Source organism: Palaemon carinicauda, chromosome 5, assembly GCF_036898095.1.
Source record: "Palaemon carinicauda isolate YSFRI2023 chromosome 5, ASM3689809v2, whole genome shotgun sequence".
Lineage (NCBI taxonomy): Eukaryota > Metazoa > Arthropoda > Malacostraca > Decapoda > Palaemonidae > Palaemon > Palaemon carinicauda.
Genome location: NC_090729.1, coordinates 178,436,843 through 178,461,542, shown reverse-complemented (window position 1 = coordinate 178,461,542; position 24,700 = coordinate 178,436,843). Strand labels below are relative to the sequence as shown.

At 37.7% G+C, this 24,700-nt stretch overlaps 2 protein-coding genes across 4 annotated transcripts in view; one reads left to right on the top strand and one right to left on the bottom strand.

Moving 5' to 3' along the window:
- The first annotated feature begins 327 nt into the window (after positions 1–327).
- The window catches only part of LOC137641644 (uncharacterized), a 65,929-nt gene continuing 41,556 nt past the window's right edge, over positions 328–24,700 (top strand). Inside the window, exon 1 of one of the 2 annotated variants that reach the window (XM_068374387.1) lies at positions 328–416. The gene's annotated coding sequence lies outside the window, so the exon portion shown is untranslated. Of the gene's footprint in view, positions 417–19,184; positions 19,319–24,700 lie in introns of those variants that run through there. The other variant, XM_068374386.1, reaches the window with a different exon arrangement.
- On the bottom strand, positions 12,416–20,331 carry LOC137641641 (uncharacterized). 2 transcript variants are annotated; one of them, XM_068374382.1, is made up of 4 exons: positions 20,257–20,331; positions 15,281–15,441; positions 14,109–14,200; positions 12,416–13,761 (listed from the first exon to the last, which is right to left on the bottom strand). In XM_068374382.1, exons 1-4 carry the CDS (start codon positions 20,314–20,316, stop codon positions 13,022–13,024), a joined length of 1,053 nt encoding a protein of 350 aa, XP_068230483.1. In that variant the 5' UTR covers positions 20,317–20,331; the 3' UTR covers positions 12,416–13,021. The 2 variants fall into 2 exon arrangements, with proteins under 2 accessions (XP_068230483.1, XP_068230484.1); XM_068374383.1 differs by lacking the exon at positions 20,257–20,331 and adding an exon at positions 18,999–19,135.

The following is a 24,700-nucleotide window of genomic DNA, read 5'->3' as shown; positions in this document are numbered from 1 at the left end:
GGTATTTTGTTGGCTTTCGGTACTACAGCGTTAAAGGCCATTTTCCTTACCAGTCGGAATTCTTAGGCAGATCCAGTGGCAACACAGGGTTGCCAGGTTTTCGAAATGAGAATAGGCCAACTCGTACTGAACCACAGGCCAACCCATTATTAAAAAAAGAAAATATTTAAAGCACACATTTTTTATGATATTACTAAAGGCCAATTGATTTTAATATAGATCAAATTTGATATTTTTTGTCCTGAATAAAGCAAACTTGGCAACCCTTTGGCAACACTGCAGTGCAGTGACTGCACTTGACATCAGTTGCAAATCTGCTCTCGTAGTGGTCTGACGTGATAGGTCGAATCTCCTCTCTTCTCCTTTGCAAGTGATCATAGATTCTCTGCTCTCTTCTTATAAGAGACAATGACGAGGTAAGTTTACTTCTTTCTTATTTGTGTTTGATCCGGTGAGATAGAATCAAGAATTTGGAGAAGCGACACAATCCTTATATTGATCTGAAACCTTAAGTAGGCCTACTGAGCGTTAGCGAAACTGTAGTTTGTGTATCATTTTGTGCTCGCGTTGCTTTGCAACAGCGTAACTCAAGGGACAATTGCATGGCAACATTTGACACAGTGAACGGCGTTTCCTGAAAAGTCCATTTCACCAAATAGGCCTAAGCAAAACTCGGATTCAGTTTCACTCACCGCCTTTTGTGTGATAAAGTATTTCGCTGAATCAAATAGAAAACAAATAAAAGATTCAAATACTGGTATTTCAGGATTGTGCCCATCACATGAGCATGTAGGCCTACTCATATATGTTAGAATGATATATATTATCACTTATATTTTATACAAACTTAATCGAGAAAAAATTCATAGGCCTACATATTATCAATAGAAGTTATCTATTTTTTGAACTTCACAAAATATAGGACAACTCTTCTATTTGATAATATGTTTGATTACTTTCGATTAAGTTTGTATAGACTGTAAGTAGGTATATATCCTAAAAGAATGCTTACTTATGCGTTGTGCACGACTCTGAAAAAAGTATCTCCCATAGTTGATAGTGATAGGCCTTAGGACTAGGCCTATGCTTAATTTAGGCAGCTCTTTATAGTAATGAGTCATCTCCCGTTATAGTGCTAGGTAAAGGTCTTTTGAATGATAAGGAAACCATTATTTGAATCTTTCATTTTAACATTTAGATTATATGAAATGTAATAAAGAATATTCAAATGGACATAGGCCTAGATATAATCGTTTTAAATGTTCGTTTGCGATAATTTCTTTAGACGGTGTAACTATATGGTATCCACACCTTTAGTATTTAATGATTGATTGCTTGGTCCGTATTTAAAGTTAATTTATCGGCTGTCAATGTCAGGATAAGTGTAATAAAGTGCACTGTTAAAAATTTGTATTAAAAAAAAAAAGCGGTAAATACCTGGCAACATTCATTCCAGGATTTTTACCGTTTTGAAAACGGATGTATTGACGTAAAGGAGTAATATTATGGTCACCAACCCGTAAAAGATAATAATAAAGTAAGATCAAATTACGGTCGCCTGTATTTTACTGAAATACAGCTACTGTTAATTTGCTCTCATCATTTATTTAGTTCCTTATTTCCTTTCCTCACTGGGCTATTTTTCCCTTGGAGCTCTTGGGCTATAAGCATCTTGCTTTTCCAACTAGGGTTGTAGCTTGGCTAGTAATAATAATAATTAGAAGAAGAACAGTATGTTTTTACGGAGAATTTCCGTTTAAAATTAGTTTTTTTTTGTTTTAACTGTGTAGGCCTACTTGGCATTTTCTTTGTCTAATTGTGGGTTCATTGTCGTGTATGGAAGGATGTTGACAAAGAAATAGTTTCATTCTATGTAGAAGAAATTATCGAAAATAGATGTGATCGTCAACCTTTTATTCTTTTATACGATTTTTCAATCTCGAATTGATTCTGCAAAGATTCTTTTTGATGATAAGAATAGTTATGTATAGAATTGGGTTTTGTTTCGTTTAGGTTTAATATTTAAAAGTTGACACATGAGTAAGAAAATGCGTGAGAATAATGTTTTGCTTTCTCCAATCAATACAAGTCACCTGTTCAAAGATTTAAAGGCCGCTCATGAATGGCAGAGGCAAGGGACAGTGACATTGCACTATCAAGCAGGAAAATGATCAGTGCCCAAGCAAACTCTCTACTCAAGCTAGGACCAAGGAGGGCCAGGCAATAGCTGCTCATGACTCAGCAGATAGACCTATAGGATCCCCACAAACGCCCCATCCTTAGCTCACAAGGATGGTGAGGTTACATTGCCCCAAGAAACAAACGAGTTCGAGCTGGACTCGAACCCCAGACTTGATATCACCAGTCAGGGACGTTACCATATAATTGCAAAGAGGTTTCTTCCTCATTTTTGAATGAAAAAAAAAGTTAATTTTGAAATGTCACTGATGCTCTAAATCGTATTTATTATTATTATTATTATTATTATTATTATTATTATTATCATTATTATTATTATTATTACTTGCTAAGCTTCAACCCTAGTTGGAAAAGCTGGATGCTATAGGCCCTAGGGCTCTAACAGCTGCCTAAACAAGTAAAATTGATATTAATGGTAATGATATGCCCTCCAGTAGGGCGAGATATGAGCGCTACTATTGAAATGCTCCCCTTTTTCAAAATGAGAACTAGCATCCTCATTTCGAGAAAGGCTAATGTTTTTTATGCTGTGGTTGGGGTGGCCTAGCGGTAGCGTCCTTGCCTGGGGAATTTGCCAGACTAAGGTTCAAATCCTGCTCAAAATCGTTAGTTCCTTTGGTAGCTGTAACCTCACCATCCTCGTGAGCTATGGAGAGGGGGTTTAGGGGAGCCTATAGTTCCATCTGCTCAGTCCTCAGCAGCCATTGCATGGCCTTCTTTGGTTCTAGCTTGGATGGAGAGGCGGCTTAGATGCTGATTATATGTAATATGGTCAGTTTCTAGGGCATTTTCCTGCTTGATAGGGCACTGTATCTGTCTCTTGCCTCCGCTCATTCATGAGAGGCCTCTAAACCATTAAACAGGATGACACAAATCTTTTTTCATATTTTTGTATGAAATGTCTGTTTCAGTGTTGATATTGTTCTTAAAATATTTTATTTTGATCGTTCATTACTTTACTTGTAGTTTATTTATTTCCTTATTTCCTTTCTCCACTAGGCTATTTTCCCTGTTGGAACCCTTGGGCTTATAACATCCTGCTTTTCCAACTAGAGTAACAGCTTACCTAATAATAATAATAATAATAATAATAATAATAATAATAATAATAATAATAATAATAATTTGAGACAGGATCCCCGGCCCCCTCCTTGAAGAGTTATACATGTATAAATCCTCAAGGAGATTAAAAGTATTTATTACCAGACTTGTAGCCTTCAATAATTCTCGATTGTACAAAACAACAACATCTCACACACAGTAGCTCTAAAGGGAAAAAAATAATGAATTGATTACATTAACGTAATTTATCAGCATTCTTAATTGATATCAACAGATTACCACACTGAAGATAATTTCAGTCAGGAGCGTGGATTTAAAAAAGGATTGTTTCATGAGAAATAAAGGATAAACGGAAAAGATTTTTAAAGACTGAATATAATGAGGGTTTCAACAAGAAGCTGAAGACTTTCTTCTTCCCTAGGGTTATGGTGGCCTGTTGGTAACGTTCTTGCCTGGTGATCGCCAGACTGGGGTTTGAGTCCAGCTCAAACTTGTTAGTTTCTTTGGTCGCTACAACCTCACCATTCTTGCAAGCTAAGGATGGGGAGTTTGGGGGAGCCTATAGATTTATCTGCTGAGTCATCAGCCGCCATTGCATGGCTCTCCTTGGTCCTAGTTTGAGTAGAGAGGGGGTTTAGGCACTGATCATATGTATTTATGGTCAGTCTCTAGGGCATTGTCCTGTTTGATAGGGCAATGTCACTATCCCTTGCCTCTGTCATTGCCTGGCCCTCCTTGGTCCTAGCTTGGGTGGAGAGGCGGGTTTGGGGGCTGATCATGCGTATATATGGTCAGTCTCTAGGACATTGTCCTGCTTGATAGGGCAATGTCACTATCCCTTGCCTCTGTCATTGCCTGGCCCTCCTTGGTCCTAGTTTGGGTGGAGAGGGGGGTTTGGGGGCTGATCATGTGTATATATGGTCAGTCTCTAGGACATTGTCCTGCTTGATAGGGCAATGTAACTGTCACTTACCTTTGCCATTCATGAGCGGCCTAAACAAAAAGTGGTTCGATAATGTGGATTTAGACAATCAAAGCAGGATACGCATTAAATACCTAAGAATGTATACGATAAACAAATCCTTTAGGGAACAGAATTTCCTTATGTGATAGCACAGGTAAACAGCTCGTAAGTAAAGTTAACGTAAATAAATCATCATCTTCTCCTTCTACGCCTATTTACGCAAAGGGCCTTTGTTAGATTTCACCAGTCGTCTCTATCTTGCGCTTTTAATTCCATACTTCTCCACTCATCATCACCACTTCACGTTTCATAGCTCTCAGCCATGTAGGCCTGGGTCTTCCAACTTTTCCAGTGCTTGTGAAGCCCAGTTGAACGTTTGGTGAATAGCTTCATTTAATTAATGTATTCACAAATACATTGAAGTGTGAAGTAGGAGATGATGAATGGAGAAGTATTGACTTACAAGCTCAAGATAGAGATAACTGGCGAGATTTAACCAAGGCCCTTTGCGCCAATAGGCGTAGGAGGAGATAATGATGATTCATAAATCTGCCTTTGGAGAGTGACAATAGTTCCTTAAAGTAGGAATCAAACTTCATACTTTACTGAATGGAAATTGCTCTCCAACAGATTTCCTTTAGTTTGAATAGTCCTATCTTCATTGAGTCAACTGTTAAAGACTAGGCCTATTTCTCTTTGGTATTCAACTCTTACAGTAATTTACCCATTAGAGGTTTTGTGACGTCAGCGCTCTTTACTCGCTGAACGTCCTTTATTTCTAGAATCCTTTCGAGTCCTTTGACGTAAACAATAAGAGAAATCATTGGATAGTTATAATCGTTACGTTATGCTTACAAAAAGTCAATGCAGTTGTATAGACCTATGTTGTAAAACTGGACATTTTAGCCTAAAAAAATGCTTATTTTAAAAATCATGGAATTATTTTTCTTAAAAATCCTAACTCCATTTTATAATGGATTCTGTGTTTTGTAATTCTTACTCAAAAATGACAAATCAAAGAACGGTGAGTTAATTACACACTTTGCCTTCTTTGCCTTATACTTCCCTTTACCGCAAAGAATGTTATATATAAGAAACATCAGAAAATACGAAAATTAATAGGAATTGTTTGCGATAATGACAGTAATTAACAAGAAAAAGATAATTGGAGTGATTGGACTGTTGTAACGGCAGTTGGTTAACGAATTAAAAAATTTTTAGTCTTCCAAACGTTTCTTGTGAGTAGATTCTGTGCGCGGGTTAGTTCTGCTTGTAGTGGGAGGTTGGGTGAAACTGTTTCGTGTTGGTGTCAGCCATCTTGGATTTATTCTTCCCCCGCGAAAATTTGTTGGTATCTTCTTAGCAATGGCTGTTTTGTGGAATGCCTCACACGACTGAACTTCATGTTTTCCAGTTCCTGTTCAGAAGTTCACCACGGTTTTCTTTGGAAGAGAACTTCCATCTAAACAGAAGGAAAATGGCTCCTTCATCATCGCTGGAACAGAAGACTATTATTGAATAGTAAGTGAATCTTGAGGTTCTTTGAAAACTTAAATGTTTTCCCACAAATACTGAATTCACAGTATTGGAACTTTGACGGAAACGTGGGTGATAGTACCAGGTCCCGTGTTTTCCTTTATGTATCCTACTCATTTTGTATTCGACTAATTTTTCCATCACATTATCTTACACAGTGTTCTATTGGATCTTGGATTTTTGTTAGGTAAACACCGCTCAAGTTTATGTACTCCAACAATTTGTCGTGAAAAAAACTCACAACTGCCGTTATGTAGTTAAGAATGGGGGAGATGGTGGGGAGGTTTGAATATGTGATTTCGTTTATATCATAAGATTTGGCCATCATTTTTGACGGGTCGCGTAAATTGGTATTTAATAAACGTATCCTTCGTTTTGTCATAATATTCTTCAATCTCGATTTATATTTACCAGTTACCGGTCTTTTCCTTTTCCTTATAAAGCCGATCTTCTTAGTAGATCCCTTTGACTTGTAAAATTCTGCTTTTCCGATGGTACTGGTTATTTCTCTCTCTCTCTCTCTCTCTCTCTCTCTCTCTCTCTCTCTCTCTCTCTCTCTCTCTCTCTCTCTCTCTCTCTGCATTATTTCCTCAAATCAGTTTTATTTCCTAATTATAGCTTACATATATTCAAAGGGTTTATAGGCCACTCATGAATGGCAGAGGCAAGGGACAGTGGCATTGCCCTATCAAGCAGGACAATGTCCTATCGTCTGACCATATATATGATCAGCGCCCAAGACCCCTCTCCACCCAAGTTAGGACCAAGTAGTGCCAGGTAATAGCTGTTGATAACTCAGTAGATAGACCTATATGCTCCCTCAAACCCGCGCCCACCCCCATCCTTAGCTCACAGTAATGATGAGGTTACAACTACCAAAGGAACTAACGAGTTTGAGCGGGACTCAAACCTCAGTCTGGCAAGCACCAGTCAGGGACGTTACCACATAGGCCACCACAATCTGTTGTCCCTGTCTCGCTATTTCAGATGGTATCCTAAGTCATCTCATCTTTGAACTTCTCTGGCCAACGTGTTGAACATTCTGTGTGTTGTATATTCAAATTTCATTTATTCCCGTGTGTTCCCACGCAAACTTTCCTTTTCTCTGGGAGACAATTTTATTACAGGTCACGTTATAAATACATCTCGCATAAAGATTCAACATTATCATTTGAGTGTAAATTCGTCTGAAAGATAATGTCATGGGACTTTGGGAACTGTGAATCAGAATCGAATACAATTCTACTTTCTACTTTATTCACACATCCATTCACTTGTAAGAACTCGTTTTACCTTTAATGTTAATCTAAATTCTAAATCCTATCCTGTATCACTAATCTTATACAGTGTGGATCCATCAAAGTTTCACTTATATCAGAGAGTAGAAACCATGGACAAGGCAAAACTTAACATCTTAATATCTAATAAGAATAAAAGCAATAAATAATCCAATTATCAGAGCATTTAATACACAACTACAAACAAACATTATGAATCGTAACATATTAATCATATCTCCACAATAGTCTTTTTTTTTTATTGAATGGCAGAGGGCAGTGGCCTTGACAATTTCCTTGAGACTGGCCATATACATATAGGCAATTACTGCTGATAAGTTAGTTTGTGGAATTATAGGCTAATCAAAGCCCCTCATCCTTAGCTCATAAGGATGGTGAAATTCCAGACACCACAAGAAACTATCGTGCTTGAACGGGACTCGATAACTAATCACCAGGCAGGGACTTATGTGCATGTAGATTGCCTTGCCTTAGGCAAGACACGGGCTCTTGCGTGAGTTAGCAGCCCGTAAAGGCAGGGACGTTACACTGGTTGTAATGACTGTAAACATATACAGCCTAAATCTCACAGTACGATAAAATGTTCAAAGCACCGAGTATCATCTGTAAAAGTATATACCATATCTTATTCATCGCCGGTGTTTTTCACTCTTAATGATATACACCAGTAACGCCCAATAGACCTGGCTACTATTTACATGAAATTCATATTTATTGCACTATTTCTCATCTTTCCTGACTTTATTTTTTTACTTTGACGGCTGCTTTTCCGGTCCATTACAGCAGGGGAACCCCGCTCTCTACGGGACCTCCACTGTCGTTATATGTTGTTCGTTCAGAGTATTCAACATTTCATATCCCATATTGCTTATATACTGTTAATCATCACTGTCAAACGACACTATCGAAGCACTCGCAGAACAAGATTGTTAAATTTGCCAGATTACCATTTGCGCTTATTAGCACAAACCTGAGATGAGTTTCCCATCTACTGTAGTTGTACCCTGAACTTCTATGAAGTTACGTTATGGTGTAGCATATCTGGGATAATCATGCATTGGTCTTCGAATTAAACTCCCTTTCTCGTGCCAGCACGGTCTCTTTATTGATTCGATATTATAAGTTTCTCTTAATTTAACACCAAAAGGGTTACATGTATTTAATTTATTTCAAGAGCGGCTATTCTGGGGAACTGTATTATCTACTGTAAAAAAAATCCCGTAATCTTAATCGGAAACTCTCCGTAAAAATATACTGTTCTAAACCGTATTTCAGTAAAATACAGGCGACCGTAATTATTACCATATTTTGTTATTATCTTTACGGGTTGGCCACCGTAATATGACTCCTTTATGTCGATATCCTTTTTTAAAATTGTAAATGTCCGGCAACATTTATTCCAGGATTTTTACCGTTTTTTTACGGAAAATTTTAAGTGTATAGGACCTTCACTCATTCTATCGTATACATTCAAAGGCATTCAGCATTTCACACCGCATAAAGCGAATATTAATTTAGGACGTGGGTATTTGCACCCGGAGACAAAAATAACACAATGGTTTTTAAACCCTGTAGTGAGAATAACTCAATGGTATTTTCACACGAGGATGTAATAACGCAATATTATTCGCACCCGGAGATCAGAACCTTGTAGCCCGGCCTTTGTTCTTTCGTAAATTCAGTATATCCTGACTATTTCATATGAATCGCTAATAAAGCTCATTAAAAATATCTTCGTTTTATTTTCAAAAATGTACATTCTATCTTTTATAACAATGTGATGATAAGTGATAATAATGTAAAAATAGTTTCAATTAGTTTGCATAAAGATAACATTTAATTCCATTTAAAATCGATAGATGTACGTCTTTCATTCACCTTTATCACATTTTCTCATTTTTGCTACAGGTCTGCGTTTTTGAAAACTTAAATTAAATCGCCCTGTTGTTTTTCATTCCTTCGGTCGACTCTAACACGTATTTTACTTACTTTACTGTAAGGGCTGCTTCTCTGGTTCGATACAGCAGGGGAACTTTATTCTCTACAGGACCTCCAATCATTTTGTCATGTTCATTCATATGCATTCAGCATTTCACAAGAGTACATTGCTCGTTTATTGTCAAATCCACATTATCGAAGAGCTTAGAAAATCAGTCTTCAATTTCCTCTTGAAAGCCTTAATATCTTGTCTCACAGATGTCTTATGGGAGCTTATTGTATAGTCTTCACAACAAGGGGCGAGCGTTATCTTTTTGCACTTGTTGAGAGACCCTTAGGGTCTCAGCTAGGACAGGCAGTGCTTCCTCTTAACGTTCTGGTGCCACACCCTGATGACTTGGTGTCAAGGTCATTGTCTGGTGCCAAACCCTGATGACTGGGTGTCAAGGTCATTGTCTGGTGCCAAACCCTGATGACTGGGTGTCAAGGTCATTGTCTGGTGCCAAACCCTGATGACTGGGTGTCAAGGTCATTGTCTGGTGACTAAGTTAAGCCTTGAATTCTCAGCTATAAACTAGGCTCAATAGGCTGACCCAAGACTAAGCTATAGAATAAGCTCCCACTAGACATCCGAAAGACTAAGATATTAATATTAAGGCTTACAAGAGGAAACTAAAGACTTTCTTATTACCTAATTGCTTCGATAATGTGGAGATGACAATAAACGATCAAGTTGCGGTGTGAAATGCTGAATACTTTGGAATGCATACGATCAAATGAAGTACGAAATGTCATGTAGAGAATAGGGTTCCCCTGCCGTACAGGGCCAGAAAAGCAGCCCTTAAAGTATGCAAGTAAAGTCTGCTTCTAAATGTGTTGTAGACTTAATTGGGAACTTTTTTGGTTAGTGAAACATAAGCCTACACTATTAAAACTAGATAACAAAGTAGGGTAAAAATTACGGTCGTTTGTATTTTACTGAAACAAGGTTGAGAACAGGACATTTTTACAGAGAATTTCCGATTAAAATTACGATTTCTTAACAGCGTACTTTTTTTTTTCGTTCTTTTCCCGCTAACTGACAATACTGATATAAAAGATTTGTTCTGGCTCCTAACTTCAGTAAGGGAATTTTGCCTTATAGAAGTTACATTTTTACCAACGGAAGTTTAATGTAACCATTTAGATGTCTTCATTTAGAAAACTAACTAAAACAACGATATAATTCAATTATTCGTGTCGTTACCAAACGTCAATTGGTTACTCCTCCTCAAGTAACTCGCCCACATTTCTTTGCTTGTTATCATCATTACTTGTCAGGCTACAAACCTAGTTGGATAAGCAGGTTACTATAAGGCCAGGGTCCCCAACAGGGAAAATAGCCCAATGAGGAAAGTAAACAGAGAAATAAGAGAAGTGATTAACAATTAAAATAATATATTTTAAGAACAGAATCATAGTGATGAATTGAATGTCAGTACTTTGTTCATTTAACTTTTCTAGCAACCCATTGCTTATTGTCTCATCCTTTGTATGCATTAGTGATTTTAAGATAAGCCTACAAAATATTCCTTTCTTTTTGCTAACATTGAAAAACTACTTCTGAAACCTTTTTAAAGCATTTTACAGTATGAAAGTTACAAAATAGCCCGGTGACATCTGGAAAGACTGATTTAACTGCATTTCTCACAGCTTAATCCTTATCTAGCATTACTGTTTTCGTATGAACTGGTTATTTTTTAGGTAAACTGGTTAAGTATGAAAGTAACAAAATAGAAGGAAATACTATCTAGGGCCTACCGTATGGCACATCTGGCTAATACCATATATACGGAAACTTGTACCTTAACTATCAGGTGCAAATACCATATTTTCACCTTCGGGTGCAAATATCACATTATTTTCATCTCCGGGTGCAAATATCACATTATTTTCATCTCCGGGTGCAAATATCACATTATTTTCATCTCCGGGTGCGAATAAGTCATTTTCAAATCCGGGTGAAAATTCCACATCATTTTCAAGTCCGGGTGCAAATTCCACATCATTTTCAAGTCCGGGTGTAAATACCCACTTCAATAAATCTTATACACAAAACATTTCTCCCATCTGACTCAGCCAGGGCGACTGTTTCTTCTCATATTCCAGCTCTTAATGCTTGTCACTGTAAGTAGAAATTATTTTATTTCATTTCATATTCATTACTCCTATCTAGTTTATCTATTTCTTTCTCATTAGACTGCTTTCTCTGTTGGAGCCCTGAGGCCTGTAGTTTGGATTTTCTAAACTACTGGGGTAGCCTGGCTATTAATGATGAAATTTCAATTTGGATATCATAGGATGTCTTAAAGAGCACTAATAAGAAATACACTTAATAAAGTATCACACCAAGAGAGACTGAAGCAGAAGTATGAACAGAAATACATAAAAAGTAGACCCTTTATTTTATTTCACAAAATACAGTATACATTATTTGTACTTTAAACATAGTGAATAACGAATACTAAGAATATTACATGATTAATATTATTTAAATATTCTCTTACACTGAGAATGTCTGAACATTGAGCATAAAAGATTAACAGCTACACAAATATTTACTTTACACATTAAGTGTAATATCCACATAAAAAGTGTTCAAATCATACTGATTGGATAGGACCTCAAACAGTTATCAAAATCACTGAGTAATACACAAACATTTGTGTGTAAACAAAAAATAAAAGATTTTAGTATGAATTGACTAAAAAAACAAATAACATATAAACTATCTGATGATAGGAAAATAACAAAACATCATGTACTACGTCAATTTTATGTTTGCAAACCAAAGTAATTAATAGTAATATCAGGGGACAAACTGAAAAACTATCAAATTTCTTTTTGTATAAATTAACTACTAGGGCTTATTCTCCCCCCCCCCCCCCACCCCGTTATCCTAACATCAAGGGGTCTGTTGCCTGATGTATCCTCTCAAATGCCTTCGATCAAAGGCATCCTCTTCTCTCCATATCATTCTTTACTTTATCACACCATCTAATTCTAATTCTCTGCCTGCCTCTTGATCTTCTCCCTCTTACAGGTTCCTCCTAAGCCATCCATCCATCCTTACTTAACACGTGACCACACCATCTCAGTCATGACATACTTATCATCTCAGTAATCTTTACTACGCCTGCCAATATTCTTATTTCACAATTTTCCCACCTTTCAAACAGTGATATTCCCATAATCCAACTTGGCAAAATACAGGCATCTCCATCTCTCTCGAAGTGGAACTTATATTTAGTAAAATTTGTACATCAAGATTAATTACTGTTCAAAATAGAAAGCACAAAGATTAAGTAATCCATATATCCCAAACCTAACTACAACCTGTACTTTTAATCAGATACTTAAGAGAGAATAAAAAACAAGCTGTCTTTTGTCAAAAGTTTATTGCAAACATTCATTACAAAGGAAATTCGTACAGTATATTCAAGAAGTATAGCAGATATCAAAAACATGTAGAAATTTACATTAAATTAAATTGGTAATAAGATTAAGTTTTAAAATCATGCACTTACAAAAGCAGTTTTTGTAGACAAACAAAATAAAACAGGCCATGCATAAAATCACAATTCTACATAGAGCTAGAGAAATACATAAAAACTTACGTAAAACTATATTGTTAATAAGGTCTTAAAAAACCAAGCACATTTAAAAGCAGTTTTGTAGACAAACAAAATAGGCCAAACCTAAAATCACAATCCTACATAGAACTAGAGAAATACATAAAAACTTACGTAAAACTATTTACAATAGTCTTAAAATCAAGCACATAAAAAGCAGTTTTTGTAGACAAACAAAATAAAACACAATTCCGCTAAAAATACAAAAAAATCTTTGCGAAGAGATCACAAGTGAAAGACCATAATATTTTGATTAGGATATGACCCTCAAGACTCGCGTCAAGTCGCCATGACATCACTCCACAACAATGCCCTTGAGAGTTAAGTCTCACTCAAGACCGAACTGACCCCGTTTACATCCTGAGGTTCTGACCCTTCTTACATTCCTGGGGCCCTTCTGCGTCTTGGGGTTCTGACCCCTCATATACATCCTGTAGTTCTGACCGCTCCTGCATGTTGACGTCCTCACCCAGATTCAAAACGACGACATTGATCCTACTTCCAGAAACCTTATCGAAGAAGTTCTTGATGGCCGGCACATGATGCTTCTCGAAATCGTCGAGGGACAGATCGCTTCCTATGACATATGGAAACACCACCTTCTCAGAGCCAGCCCTTAGCACGAACCTTGCCAACTTCTGCAGGCACTGCTGCAGCCACTTGACGCGATTCTCCTGAGTGTCCCTTTCTAGTCCTTCGATGAAGTGGTCGTCGCTCTTTAGGCCCTGCTCGCGCTCGTTCCTCGACACCCGGCGTAACTGAGACACTAGGTTCTGCCTGAGGGCGTTGTGCTCGATGACCTGCCCCTTGTAAAACCGTGAGAACATATTGACGACGATTGGATTCTTCTTCTTCTTTGATCTGTAGATAGCTAAGGTCCCCGGAGCAGACCTGGTGTCAGGACACGCCCAATTAAAGGCACCCACGGACTTCCTGGCAGAATAGGGGTTGGAGAAGGGGTACTTGTCTGCTGTAACCCTTACCACGCCGAAGGGCCTCATCGAAGCGCAGTCCACGACTTGGGCAAGGACGGTCGTTGAGCTCTGGTAGGCGTCTTGCATTAAGTCGGCCTTATGGAATTCCAGAGTCATTGCTGCAGAAGGGACAAGAGAAATGTCATTACTAATAGATGATGGTCCACGTGCATCTTCTACTTCAGGCAAATATACAAAGTAAAAGTAATGGGTTCGTCATATGTGATAACTATCAGCAAATCTGATATAAGCCGACATAATTACAATTGAAATAGAATTTAAATTCAGACTCACATTAAGAACGAGATCCCTAGAGGTAAGGATTATGAAAATGAAACCGGTTAAGATGAGCTACAAATTTAACACCAAAGACATGATTTAGAATCGATCCAGAGCAGAAAGGAATAAGAAAATTAAGATTTAAAAATCAATGGGATTGTCAAGTTAAAAAAATTACTGTACTCACGTGGACATCTAAGAACAGGACACACAGTGAGGTGAAATAACACGAATTGGGGTCCCGGCAAGAGTACTTTGCCGCAATAGATACAAACATACCTGCAAAGAATAAGCTTAGATAAAAAATGTCCAAAACTTATATGTAAGCATAACGTAATTCCTTTTATAGTCTAAAAAATGAAGCAATATATTCTACATTATTCATTATGTCTCACGCAGTTTGTCCTTATTTTCTTTTCCTCACTAAGATATATTCCTTGTTGGAGCCCTTAGGCTTATAGCATCCTGCTTTTCCAGCTCGAGTTGTTGCTTAGCAAGTGATCATAATAATAATAACAAACAAGGAAGACATTTTGTTAATTTGTCAGGAATAAGGAAAAGAAAGGATATAAATGATTGAGCTGCAAGAACCCTACGAGGTAGAATTAAAGAAAATAATACCAACATTTTCATTCAGTGTAAGAAATATTGAAACTGATGAGAAAAAGAATGATAAAAGAAAGATAAACTCAAGTAACTAGATTATTAGAGGCGCCGTTGCAAAGGCTATATATAATTCAGCCCTATACCTATATATTGCATGCAGTGTCTTGTGTGCTTACAAAACGAGTGTGTGTGGGAACTGATCAGTAAATCACGTCACCAAGGAATGTAACTCAACAGATAGAAGGTATAAACTGAACCAAGTTGAACAAACTAGATGGTTATATAGTGGAATCAAGAAAGTGCAAAGCTTATAACTTGGAATTGAAGAGATTAGCAGAAAATAAGGGCCGTGTATACTAAGGACGTTATATATTGCGGTTATGAAGATATTCAGTCTGTTGGTAATAAAATAATAATAATTCCAGAATTGATAAATGGGGAATAAATTGTATGAGAAGAAATTGAAGACTCGGTAATGTGGATTTGACATTAAACATTTATTGCAGCGTGATAAGAAATGTCTAAGAATGTATACGATAAACTGGTTTTGTAAGTCCCGTAGAAAGTAAGATTCTCTTGCGTAAAAGCACCTGGAAACCAATCCTTAAAGTAAAATAAGAAAAATCATATATGAGACTAAGTACAATACATCAAATGTTCATGTAATCGTCTGTACAAGTACAGGACTGGTATGTAGTGCTACAAAAAGCAACGAAATATTAAGGACATTGAAAATAGAGATATTATACAAACCTCGTAGCTGTTTCCGCTTGTACTAAGTTGGGTTCTGCTTCCTTAGAAGAGCTGTTGTTATTCTTTGTGCCAGGAGCGGGAGCACTTGGAGCGGTCAATATTTCTCGATTGGAGAAACGAGGTATAGCGCCTCCTGCAGAAGAAGGTCTCTCGGTGCCGTCCTGTGGGAGGAGAAGGAAGGAGAATTAACGATAAAAGGAAAAATAATAACGAAACAGAACTCATGATCATCAGTATTATTACTAGCCAAACTGCAAGCCTATAGTCCATTTCTTTTAGCGATGCATATTTGCACCGACTCGCGGCGGTGCCCTTTTAGCTCGGAAAAGTTTCCTGATCGCTGATTGGTTAGAATTATCTTGTCCAACCAATCAGCGATCCGGAAACTTTTCCGAGCTAGAAGGGCACCGCTGTGAGTCTGTGCAAATATGCATCGGTATAAAAATGGACTATAGTTGGAAAAGCTGAATGCTATAAGCCCAAGTGCTCCAACAGCGAAAAATAAACTCCGTAAGGAAATAAAGAAGCAAACTACAAGAGAAGTAGTGAACTAATAAAATATTTTAAGAACAGCAACAATATTAAAATAGATCTTTCATATATAAGCCATAAAGAGATATATGACAACCCTTTCAACAAACAAAACACTAAATGCGAGTTTGAACTTTTTAAGTTCCAGCAATTCAACTGTCTGATTCGGAAGATTTAGATGATGCATAAGTTAACTATCATCTCTTACTTGAAAGTTTCACTATTTAGTTCACTTCGACAGACTTTGAATTCGGATACTGACAACAAACAGCGACCCCACATATAAATGAAAAAATGCTGAAGGCAAAGAAGTTACTTTGAAATGAAAGAAAGGTTTCGTATTTGAGTCTCTCATTAAGGTTACTATTCAAATAAACTGAGACGCAAATATTGAAGATCAAGCTTTTAAAAACCTAAAAACCTAATTGGTCGACAGGAACCATGTACAAATGGGAGACTTATTCTACCCCAGGGGAGTGTACTAGGCCGATTCTTATTAAGTATCTACCCTATTGACCTATCATAAGCAGGATACTACAAAGCTTGGAAGGAAAAACAGCTTAAGATTTAGTAATAAACAAATAAAAACTCCGCCTGCGCAGGTCGAAATCTGTGAATAAGTTCCCGGGAACCCCTAAACCTCGACCGGGTCGAGCTAGGCAATTATCCAGGTCAAAGATTTGGCTTTAACGGGAACTCAAAATGTGTCTCAGGTGCTTTTATTATACTAATCCTGTCCCTAGTGACTTCTTTGGTAGATATTGATCTATAATATGCTTTGCATTCCAGCATGTAAACACAGTCGCCTTTTCCTTAGCAACCAGTTATCCTTGCGGTAGACATCAATGAAAAAAACTTATTTTCCTGTTTAGATATTGGCAGCACAATGCCAAAAAGCTGCGCAGTTTTTGGCTGCTTTAATTAAAAAACAAAAGTAATGTCTCTAGGTTTAAACAGTTTCTTTCGTTTTCCAAGAAATTGAAGTTTAAGAGACTCTTGGACACATGCATGCCGACGGTCTCATGAACTTGACCCACACGATGTTGTGATTTGCTCGGTGCATTTTCTGCAAGGATGATGTTGCCGACAACATGCAATCACGCCTCATTGAAATACTGTTTAAAAATTGGCATTAAAAAAAAGCGTCAAAAAGTATTTTATTTAGAAAGTCACAAATTAACTTTAAATTTAAAATCAATGTATATTGGATTGTTTTGGAAAAGATAATCTAACTGAGAAAAGGCTTACTGTTGAAAAATATTCATAAAAACGGCAAATGCCTGGCCATATCTATTTCCGATTTTACCGTTTTCAAACGGATATATTGACGTAAAGGGGTGATATTACGGTCACTAACCCGTAGAAAATACTAATAATTGTGGTAAAATTACGGCCAACTGTATTTTACTGATATACAGCCGAGAATAGTATAGTTTTACGGATAATTTCCAATTAAAATTAAGGTATTTTAACAGCTTCGGTAAACATGAAGTAAATTTCTAACGTAATAGAAGAGCCCCTAAGTTACATTGTTGAATATATTAAGAAATTTCCAATTATAGGGGCTAAAGCAAGGAGCCTTTCCATTTAAGGCTTCCAGGGGCTAAAGCATCCAAATGTAGTGGATCAGAAATCAACAGAAGTGGACTACATGCACCTCCTGATGCTTGTATATATCTGATATCTATTATAAGAGATTTATTGCAGCTCATGGAGCCACTTTACGGGAAGGTATAGATTGCATCAAGTACCTAATTCATAAATTGAAATTGTCTAAAATTTCTGTGTATTTCATAATGAAATATCTAAATTAAATTATTGTAATTAATAAAAAGATCGGGTGTCAAAGCACAAAAAGAAACTTTTCTGAACTAATAAATTAATACTGAAAGGATATCGAGAAATATCTTTATTTTGTTAAACGATTTAAAACAATATGTACGATTTTTAAAGTTTTGTTATCCTATTATAGGATAATACCTTATCCCCGACCTTCGCTGACTCAGGGTCTAGGTGGTCCAACTTGAAGTTGTAAATGGAGATATCTTTGATAAAAGAAACGGATTATCATAAAAACAAAACGGACTGTTTAAATCCGCCACACCTGACAAAGAAATCTCCAGTGGAGAGGGTCTCGCGTTACTACCTGCTCAGAAAAAGTGTTTATATTCAACCCGTTCTTGGAGTATCTCTTGACTGTAACTTGTCTTTCAATGCCGAAATAATTTAATAAAAACTAGTGGGTACCATCTTGGAAACATTGCTTTTATAAAGAAGTACCCAGATGAACAATATGTAAAGAAACTTTAGTTAAACTGTGTAATTACCGAGATTGACTACACCACAATTCACTCTCCTGGCAAGATATACCAAAAAGGCAATTTAAGGAACTACAAAACAATAAACATGGGAGCAAGACCAAAAAAAGGTGCCCCACCTCGAGTAATGGTCACTCCTATAATAATCGAATAAGACTACAATTACTAAACAGAGAAATAAGTTTGAAATATGCGTAATAACCCATGATGTTATTATAACCTGACGTCCAAAATATCCAAGAGAATTGCTACATAGCATGCAGCCCACAAATCTTGTTGTCACGAAAAGTGGTTACAGATGATTTCAAATTATTGAACCAAAGATATGTCTACTGTAGACCCCGAAAGGTAACAGACATATTCGGACAAACAACGATAGTTTATGGACTGTTGGTAAAATGTTAAGAATAGTTTATTTCTGCCAGACCTTAATACAAAACAAACTGGAATATGTTTCATGCAATCATCACGCCAAACATTTCACCCTTTGAGCACTCGTGCAAGAAGCTAATAGGTTATGGGTCGTTGCTATCATCATCATCTCCTCCTACGCCTATTTACGTATAAAATTACTTGTAAAGAGTCCAAATCATTCAAAACAAAAGTCCGAAACAGCTGAGCAAACTGTCCGTATAAGCCTGCATTTCTCCGAAAAACTGAAGATATTGAGGCTCTCAAGAAGAAACTAAAGACTTAATTGCTTCGATAATGTGGATTTGAGATGTGGTGTGCAATGCTAAATACCTAAGAATGTATACGTAAATTGAACGCGAAGTTCATGTAGAGAAGGGTTCCCCTGCAGTATAGGACTAGAATAAGCAGCCCATAAAGTAAATACGAAAGAAATGTCAAATATTAATCAAACTTACCTTTTCAGAACGATCCCGATTGGATGAAGTATCATTTTGACAAGTATTTGGCATACTTGCTTCGAAATATGTGTGGAAGGGGACAGACGAAAGAAATCACACGTCCTCTCTCAGCCGCAGTCCACAACAAACTGATGCTGACCGAAGGTACCACCGTACCACGTGAATGGGCTAGGGATAATCTCCCCCACGATTCCCTGGATGGTATGGGGGGGGGGGGGGACCCAGGGAAGTTTAAACCTCCTTGGGACGACCCTGACTACTTTGCCACGGTATCTACCAATCAGCTTGGAATTTGGCGCCAACTTACCTGAGAAGAGGTAACAAGTCTGCGTTTTCTTCTAGATAATTATAAAATATATTACCCAGGGTTATGTTTAGAGACTCACATATTAAACCCCATTTAGTCCATTTGGTAAATATACTGTAATACTATTTCGGTATATAAAGTTAATATATTTCAAAATTTCCTAAGTTTGATTTTTTTTTATTTGTGATTTCTTGACATTTTCAAAAGTAATGATACTTTATCCAGTGTCTTTTTACATCTTGGCTTCTTTTGTATCTGTCACTTTTATCCACATTTTTTTTATGTTTCATTGTGTATCTATGCTCTCTAAAAGATGTCTGCCCTATGAAATATCTTCTTTATATAAAAGTTCAATTATTTCAAAATTATTTTTGTCAAATGTTAAATCCAAGTGGATGCGCGAGGGGGTGGGGGGGGGGGGGCGAGGGTAAGTACCATACCCCAACAATCTCCCTGAGATGTAGAGGTTGACCCCGGCAACTCCGCCACATCATTCACTCCAATGGAATTTAGCGCCTACTTAACGGAAAAGGGGTAAAACGTTTGCATTTTCTTCTGATGTAATATAAGTATCTAGGTTTATTTCTAGAGGGCCTTGCATTAAACCTCACTTAGTCCTTTGAGCTAATATAATTTTCAATATCAGTGTAGAGTAAATTATTTTTAATGTTCTGCGTTTTGCAATTTTTTCTTTTTTGCAATTCGTTGGCATTTTCAATAAAAGTGTGACCCAAATTCTGATATAGATTTCATTATCGAGTTTCTTTTCTATCTCAGTCCCTTTTATGTGCAGTTTTCGATAGTCTAATGTGTATCTATGCTCTTTTTATAAGATTTATTCCCTATGGAATTTATCCTTTATAAAAAAAAAATCAAATAGTTCAAAACCTTTTTTTTCAAATGTTAAATACACGTGGTTGCGATGGGGGTGATTGAGGGTATACTCACAGTATATAATTGCTGGTCGACCTGTCCCGGGAGCGCTCCCATTGTGACACCTTGATCCATGCTAATGAGTGACCACTTGCTCTCCAACCCCCGGCCTCACCTCTCCACCCCCCATCACACGACCGACACTTCAAACCACCTAACAAACAACCTACAAACATTCCCCTCTCTCATTTATTTTAATAAAACATACAGTACCATATTAAAAAGGTCACTCAAAACTAGCAATATCTAAAACCAAAACCTTTATAGCTACAATTCCATAAAATTTCAAGACTGAAAATCAGCCACGTTTAAAACCTAGATTTTCTTGTTCACACAAGACATCTAAATCAAAGATCCATTAATCATAAAATATGTGAGTGAACACACCAACGAGACAACACTCAACCAAGCAACAACATTCAGATCTCAATATTCCCAAAGCGACCTGTACGAAATACAGTAAGCAACGAATCACCTGATACCCCCCTTTTTGTCAGGCAATTAGCATGGTGGATGCTCGAGGGGGTGGGGGTGTGGGGTGGGGGTGGCAACCATTTGACTTGTTTTAAGTCGTTTTTTAACATCTCCTTTATTGCCCCAAGATGAATTCTCAATCTAATATCACGTACCAGTTTAGTAGAATAAATAGCCTCCACCAAACTTTTATTATCCACATAACCGACAACAGGAACTACGGCACTGGTGTCAATTTTCATCAACATTGATCTAAGGTAAAGTGCCTCCTCCAATCCTTCCAACAATGCTAAGTCTCAGCCGCCAAGGTCAATCCAACTACCCTCTTTATCTTATTTGCATGCTAGGTAAGAGGGCTTGATCTATTCCCATCAGTAATAAAAATATCAATACCCAAAGAACTACTAACCCTATCAGATAAACTAGCCAATGATGCATCAGTAAAAACATACAAAGACCAAGGATTATCTATGCATGGGAACAGACTATAAGACTCACACTCTTGTAGCCTTCTCAAAACCTTTCTAGCCTTAACTAAATCCACTGTTGCATGATTTACTCTGGTTGAAAGCTCTACCATATCGAAAGCCATATCAGGTCTTGAACCCAACACAATCCAATTGATTGCACCTACAATAGACCGATAACTTGTCTTCTCAAGTGCTGAAAGTTCTGCACCCCTTTGCGAAAGCCTTTCTTGATCTAATTGTTCCATCTCCACACTATCTACACAACTACTTTGATCAAACAAAATACCCTGTTTACTTTGCACTATTCTAAAACCCACATAAGAAAAATTACCTCCCTCAACCCTACCAGCAAGAAACCTCTCTCTCAATGGTTCCATAACTTCCTCCCACAAAAACACTCGTACCTGCATGCAAAAAGTCATCTATGTGAGTAACCAAAATGCCCTCAAGTTTTCCCTTTCCAGACAATTTGTAAAATAAACTTGGCTCAATAACATACCGTTGACATCCTAATCTTTGCATCTCCTCCCTAACACTCAAATCAAATTGTCTGGAAGCATCTCCCAAACCATAGAGGCACTTTTTTTAGTTTCCACACCACACCCTCCACTCTCACCTCACAAGGAGGATGAATGTATACATCCCTCTCAAGGTCCCTTCCCTGAAGAAAAGTGGATTTAATATCCTTAGTTCTTACTTCCCACCGCAAACTAGCTACCACTGTCATAAACAATCTGATGGCACTCTTACCCACTGTTGGGGAATCTCTCTGAAAAGTACTTTCTTCCTCAAAACCCCTCGCCCCCAAACGTGCTTTTATCCTGGAATCTTTCCTAGTCAGAACCCACCTGGTTGAAATACACTAACGACCCCAAAAAGGTACCTCCTCATAAGTGCCAAAGTCACAGTCTTTTCAACTCTGCTTGTTTTGCTTCCTGACACTCAGACGTGTTCTGTTCAGCTTTAGTAAGAGTTGTAGCATATATTTTTCAACAATTATTCTCTTGCCTTTGAAGTCTAATCTTAGGAACTGAACGATTCTCACTTTCGTTTTCTGCTCCAACTGGTACCTCTGACTGCACCTCACTGCTTTCAACCCCATTATCAGTAGTATCGGCTTCCCTCAAATCTGACTGTGCAGACGATGTCAAGTCCCACTCCACATCAACATCACCATCTAACCCCCCAGCTTTATTACTTAAGTTCCCAGCATCATCAGATTTAAATTCCCCACTGAACTCCAACCCCTGCTTAATAAGTCTATTTGGTGATGCTCTATCAATTGCACCCCCATGCCTTACAAAGATCAACCTACCATCCTGACAAATCACCTTCCCATGTCCAAGCCAACGATCATGACCCTCCCGTTTATAAAACACACAATCACCAGGCTGGAAAATTTGCTCTGCCACCCTAACCTTACTCCCCAGAGCCCTCCTCACTCTCTCCTCGGCTTCTGTCTGTATGAAGGCCTGCCTAGATGAATGTAGAGCACTAATATGCCTAGCAAAAACCTCACTTGTGGTCTTGCCCTCCAATGCAGGAACCTTATCAGTCATAATGTTTGGAAGGTTAGTGTTTTCCCCAAAAACCAACTGGTGGCTGCTAAAGCCATTCCACATCTGGAGGGAATTTCTTGCCCTATTTGACCACTTCAACGACACATCTATAGGAGTTCGAGGATATTGAACTTTTAATTTAACAAGCATCATGTATTCGCTCACACAACCCATTCTGAAACTGACTTTCCGCAGCTGTTGTGTTAATCCTTACATCTAAAACTGAAGCTACATCCCTCATCTCATCTGAACTGAATTCCCCACCATTATCATGCAATACCCCCTCCATAACCTCAAAAGTTCCCACCCAAAGTTTCATTATCTGATCAATCACATTAGTGGTTTTCTTCCTATCTATGAAAGCCGACTGTGTGTATAGAGACCACATATCTATAAGATAAAAAATCCATTTTCCCTCATGCCAATGTTTCAAATCCATAGCAACAACCTGATTAAATTTTTTTGCCATGGGCAAACCAACCACTGGTCTCGGTGGAGTTCTCTTAAATTGCTTACACAAAACAGTTATTCTCAATTCTCTCCAAATCACGGGCATACTGTTCCCACCAGATCCCAGCATCCCTCAACAAAGCTTCCAGCTTGCTCTGCCTCGGGTGAGAAAACTGTATATGTAACTTTAATAGGGTCTTTAATCTTTCAGAATCTGAAAGCTCATAAAGTTTTACCGAGTTTACATACTCAACATTGACATCATTATCAAGAGGAACATGATAATGTCCACAAGAAGTAATATTCAAAACTACTGGTTTGCCTAAAATCTCAGCAGAGTCGTTTTCGATATCCATCTTTACCTTGGCAGTTTTCATAGCCTGCCTTGATATCAACAAAGGAATGTCAGAATCAACTATGTCAGTTTTAAATGTTACCTTATTCCCAACTAAGGAACCCGGTAGACTACACTCCAAGAGACTTCAACTGAGTACCCCCTCCAAATTTGAACACCCTATTATATCTGTGGTCTCGACTAACAACATATCCTCCTCACTCAATGTACTCAAATAACCCTGAAGCCATGTTTTACCACAAACGGTACTTGAACATGCACTGTCTAAAACAGCACAGCTACCCGCCTCAATCCCAAATCTTGCAATCTCGGACTTGATCAAATCCTGTAAATAACATTATACTCTCATCAGCACTAGCACCCACTCCACACTCATTACTAACTTCATCAGACCCTTCACCCTGACTAGTTATGTGTACACGGTTTAATCTTTCCCAACTATCTGGGCAGTCTTTCACAAAATGTCTAAAAGAACTGCAACTTTTGCAAGTTAAAGGTCGACCATCTGGTCCAGTTGGGTTCACAGGCTTCTCCCCACGCTTGCCAAAACCAGAGTATCTACTTACACCCCTGCCACGCCCAGTCTTTGTGTCACCATGCCATGGTCTAAAATTCCTTTGTTCAGAAGCTATATAGGTCGGTTCTAACTTAATAACCTCCGAATCCGGGCTAAGCCTATTCCCCCCACATATTCCCTCTCCTATGAATTTTTTTTAGAGATCTCTTGGCCTGCTCATACAATGCTTTTCTCTTGATAATTCATACCAGAGATGACTAGCAATTTCTCTGTTTTATTCAACCTTGCCTTCCTCAGCAATTTGAATGCAAAAATTTCAGATGGCAATTTAAGAGTGTCAGTTTTAGTTTGATTGTACAAGAGATCAAAATTAGTGATAAATTGACCAATGTCCTCACTAGAACCTCTGCAATAGTCCTCGAAATCTTCAAACTTTTGCAAATTATAATCCAATTCATCCTTCCCAAATTGCTCATCTAGAAATAATCAAATCCCTAACACCATCAACACCCTTTAGCGTATCCAAGCTTAGATTCTCAAAAACTTTCTCCCTCAAATTAAAATCATCAGTCTCAGGCAAACTCAAAGCCAACACAATACCCAGTTTCTCCTCTTTAACATCTGTTACCACTTG

What these genes read in the sequence shown, in the direction of transcription:
- LOC137641641 (XM_068374382.1), bottom strand. Translation starts at nt 20,316, where the DNA reads ATGGATCAAGGTGTCACAATGGGAGCGCTCCCGGGACAGGTCGACCAG. An exon ending in TCGACCAGCAATTATATACT is followed by an intron (nt 15,442 to 20,256) that starts GTGAGTATACCC and finishes CTCCTCCCACAG; the next exon opens with GACGGCACCGAGAGACCTTC. An exon ending in CAAGCGGAAACAGCTACGAG is followed by an intron (nt 14,201 to 15,280) that starts GTTTGTATAATA and finishes TATTCTTTGCAG; the next exon opens with GTATGTTTGTATCTATTGCG.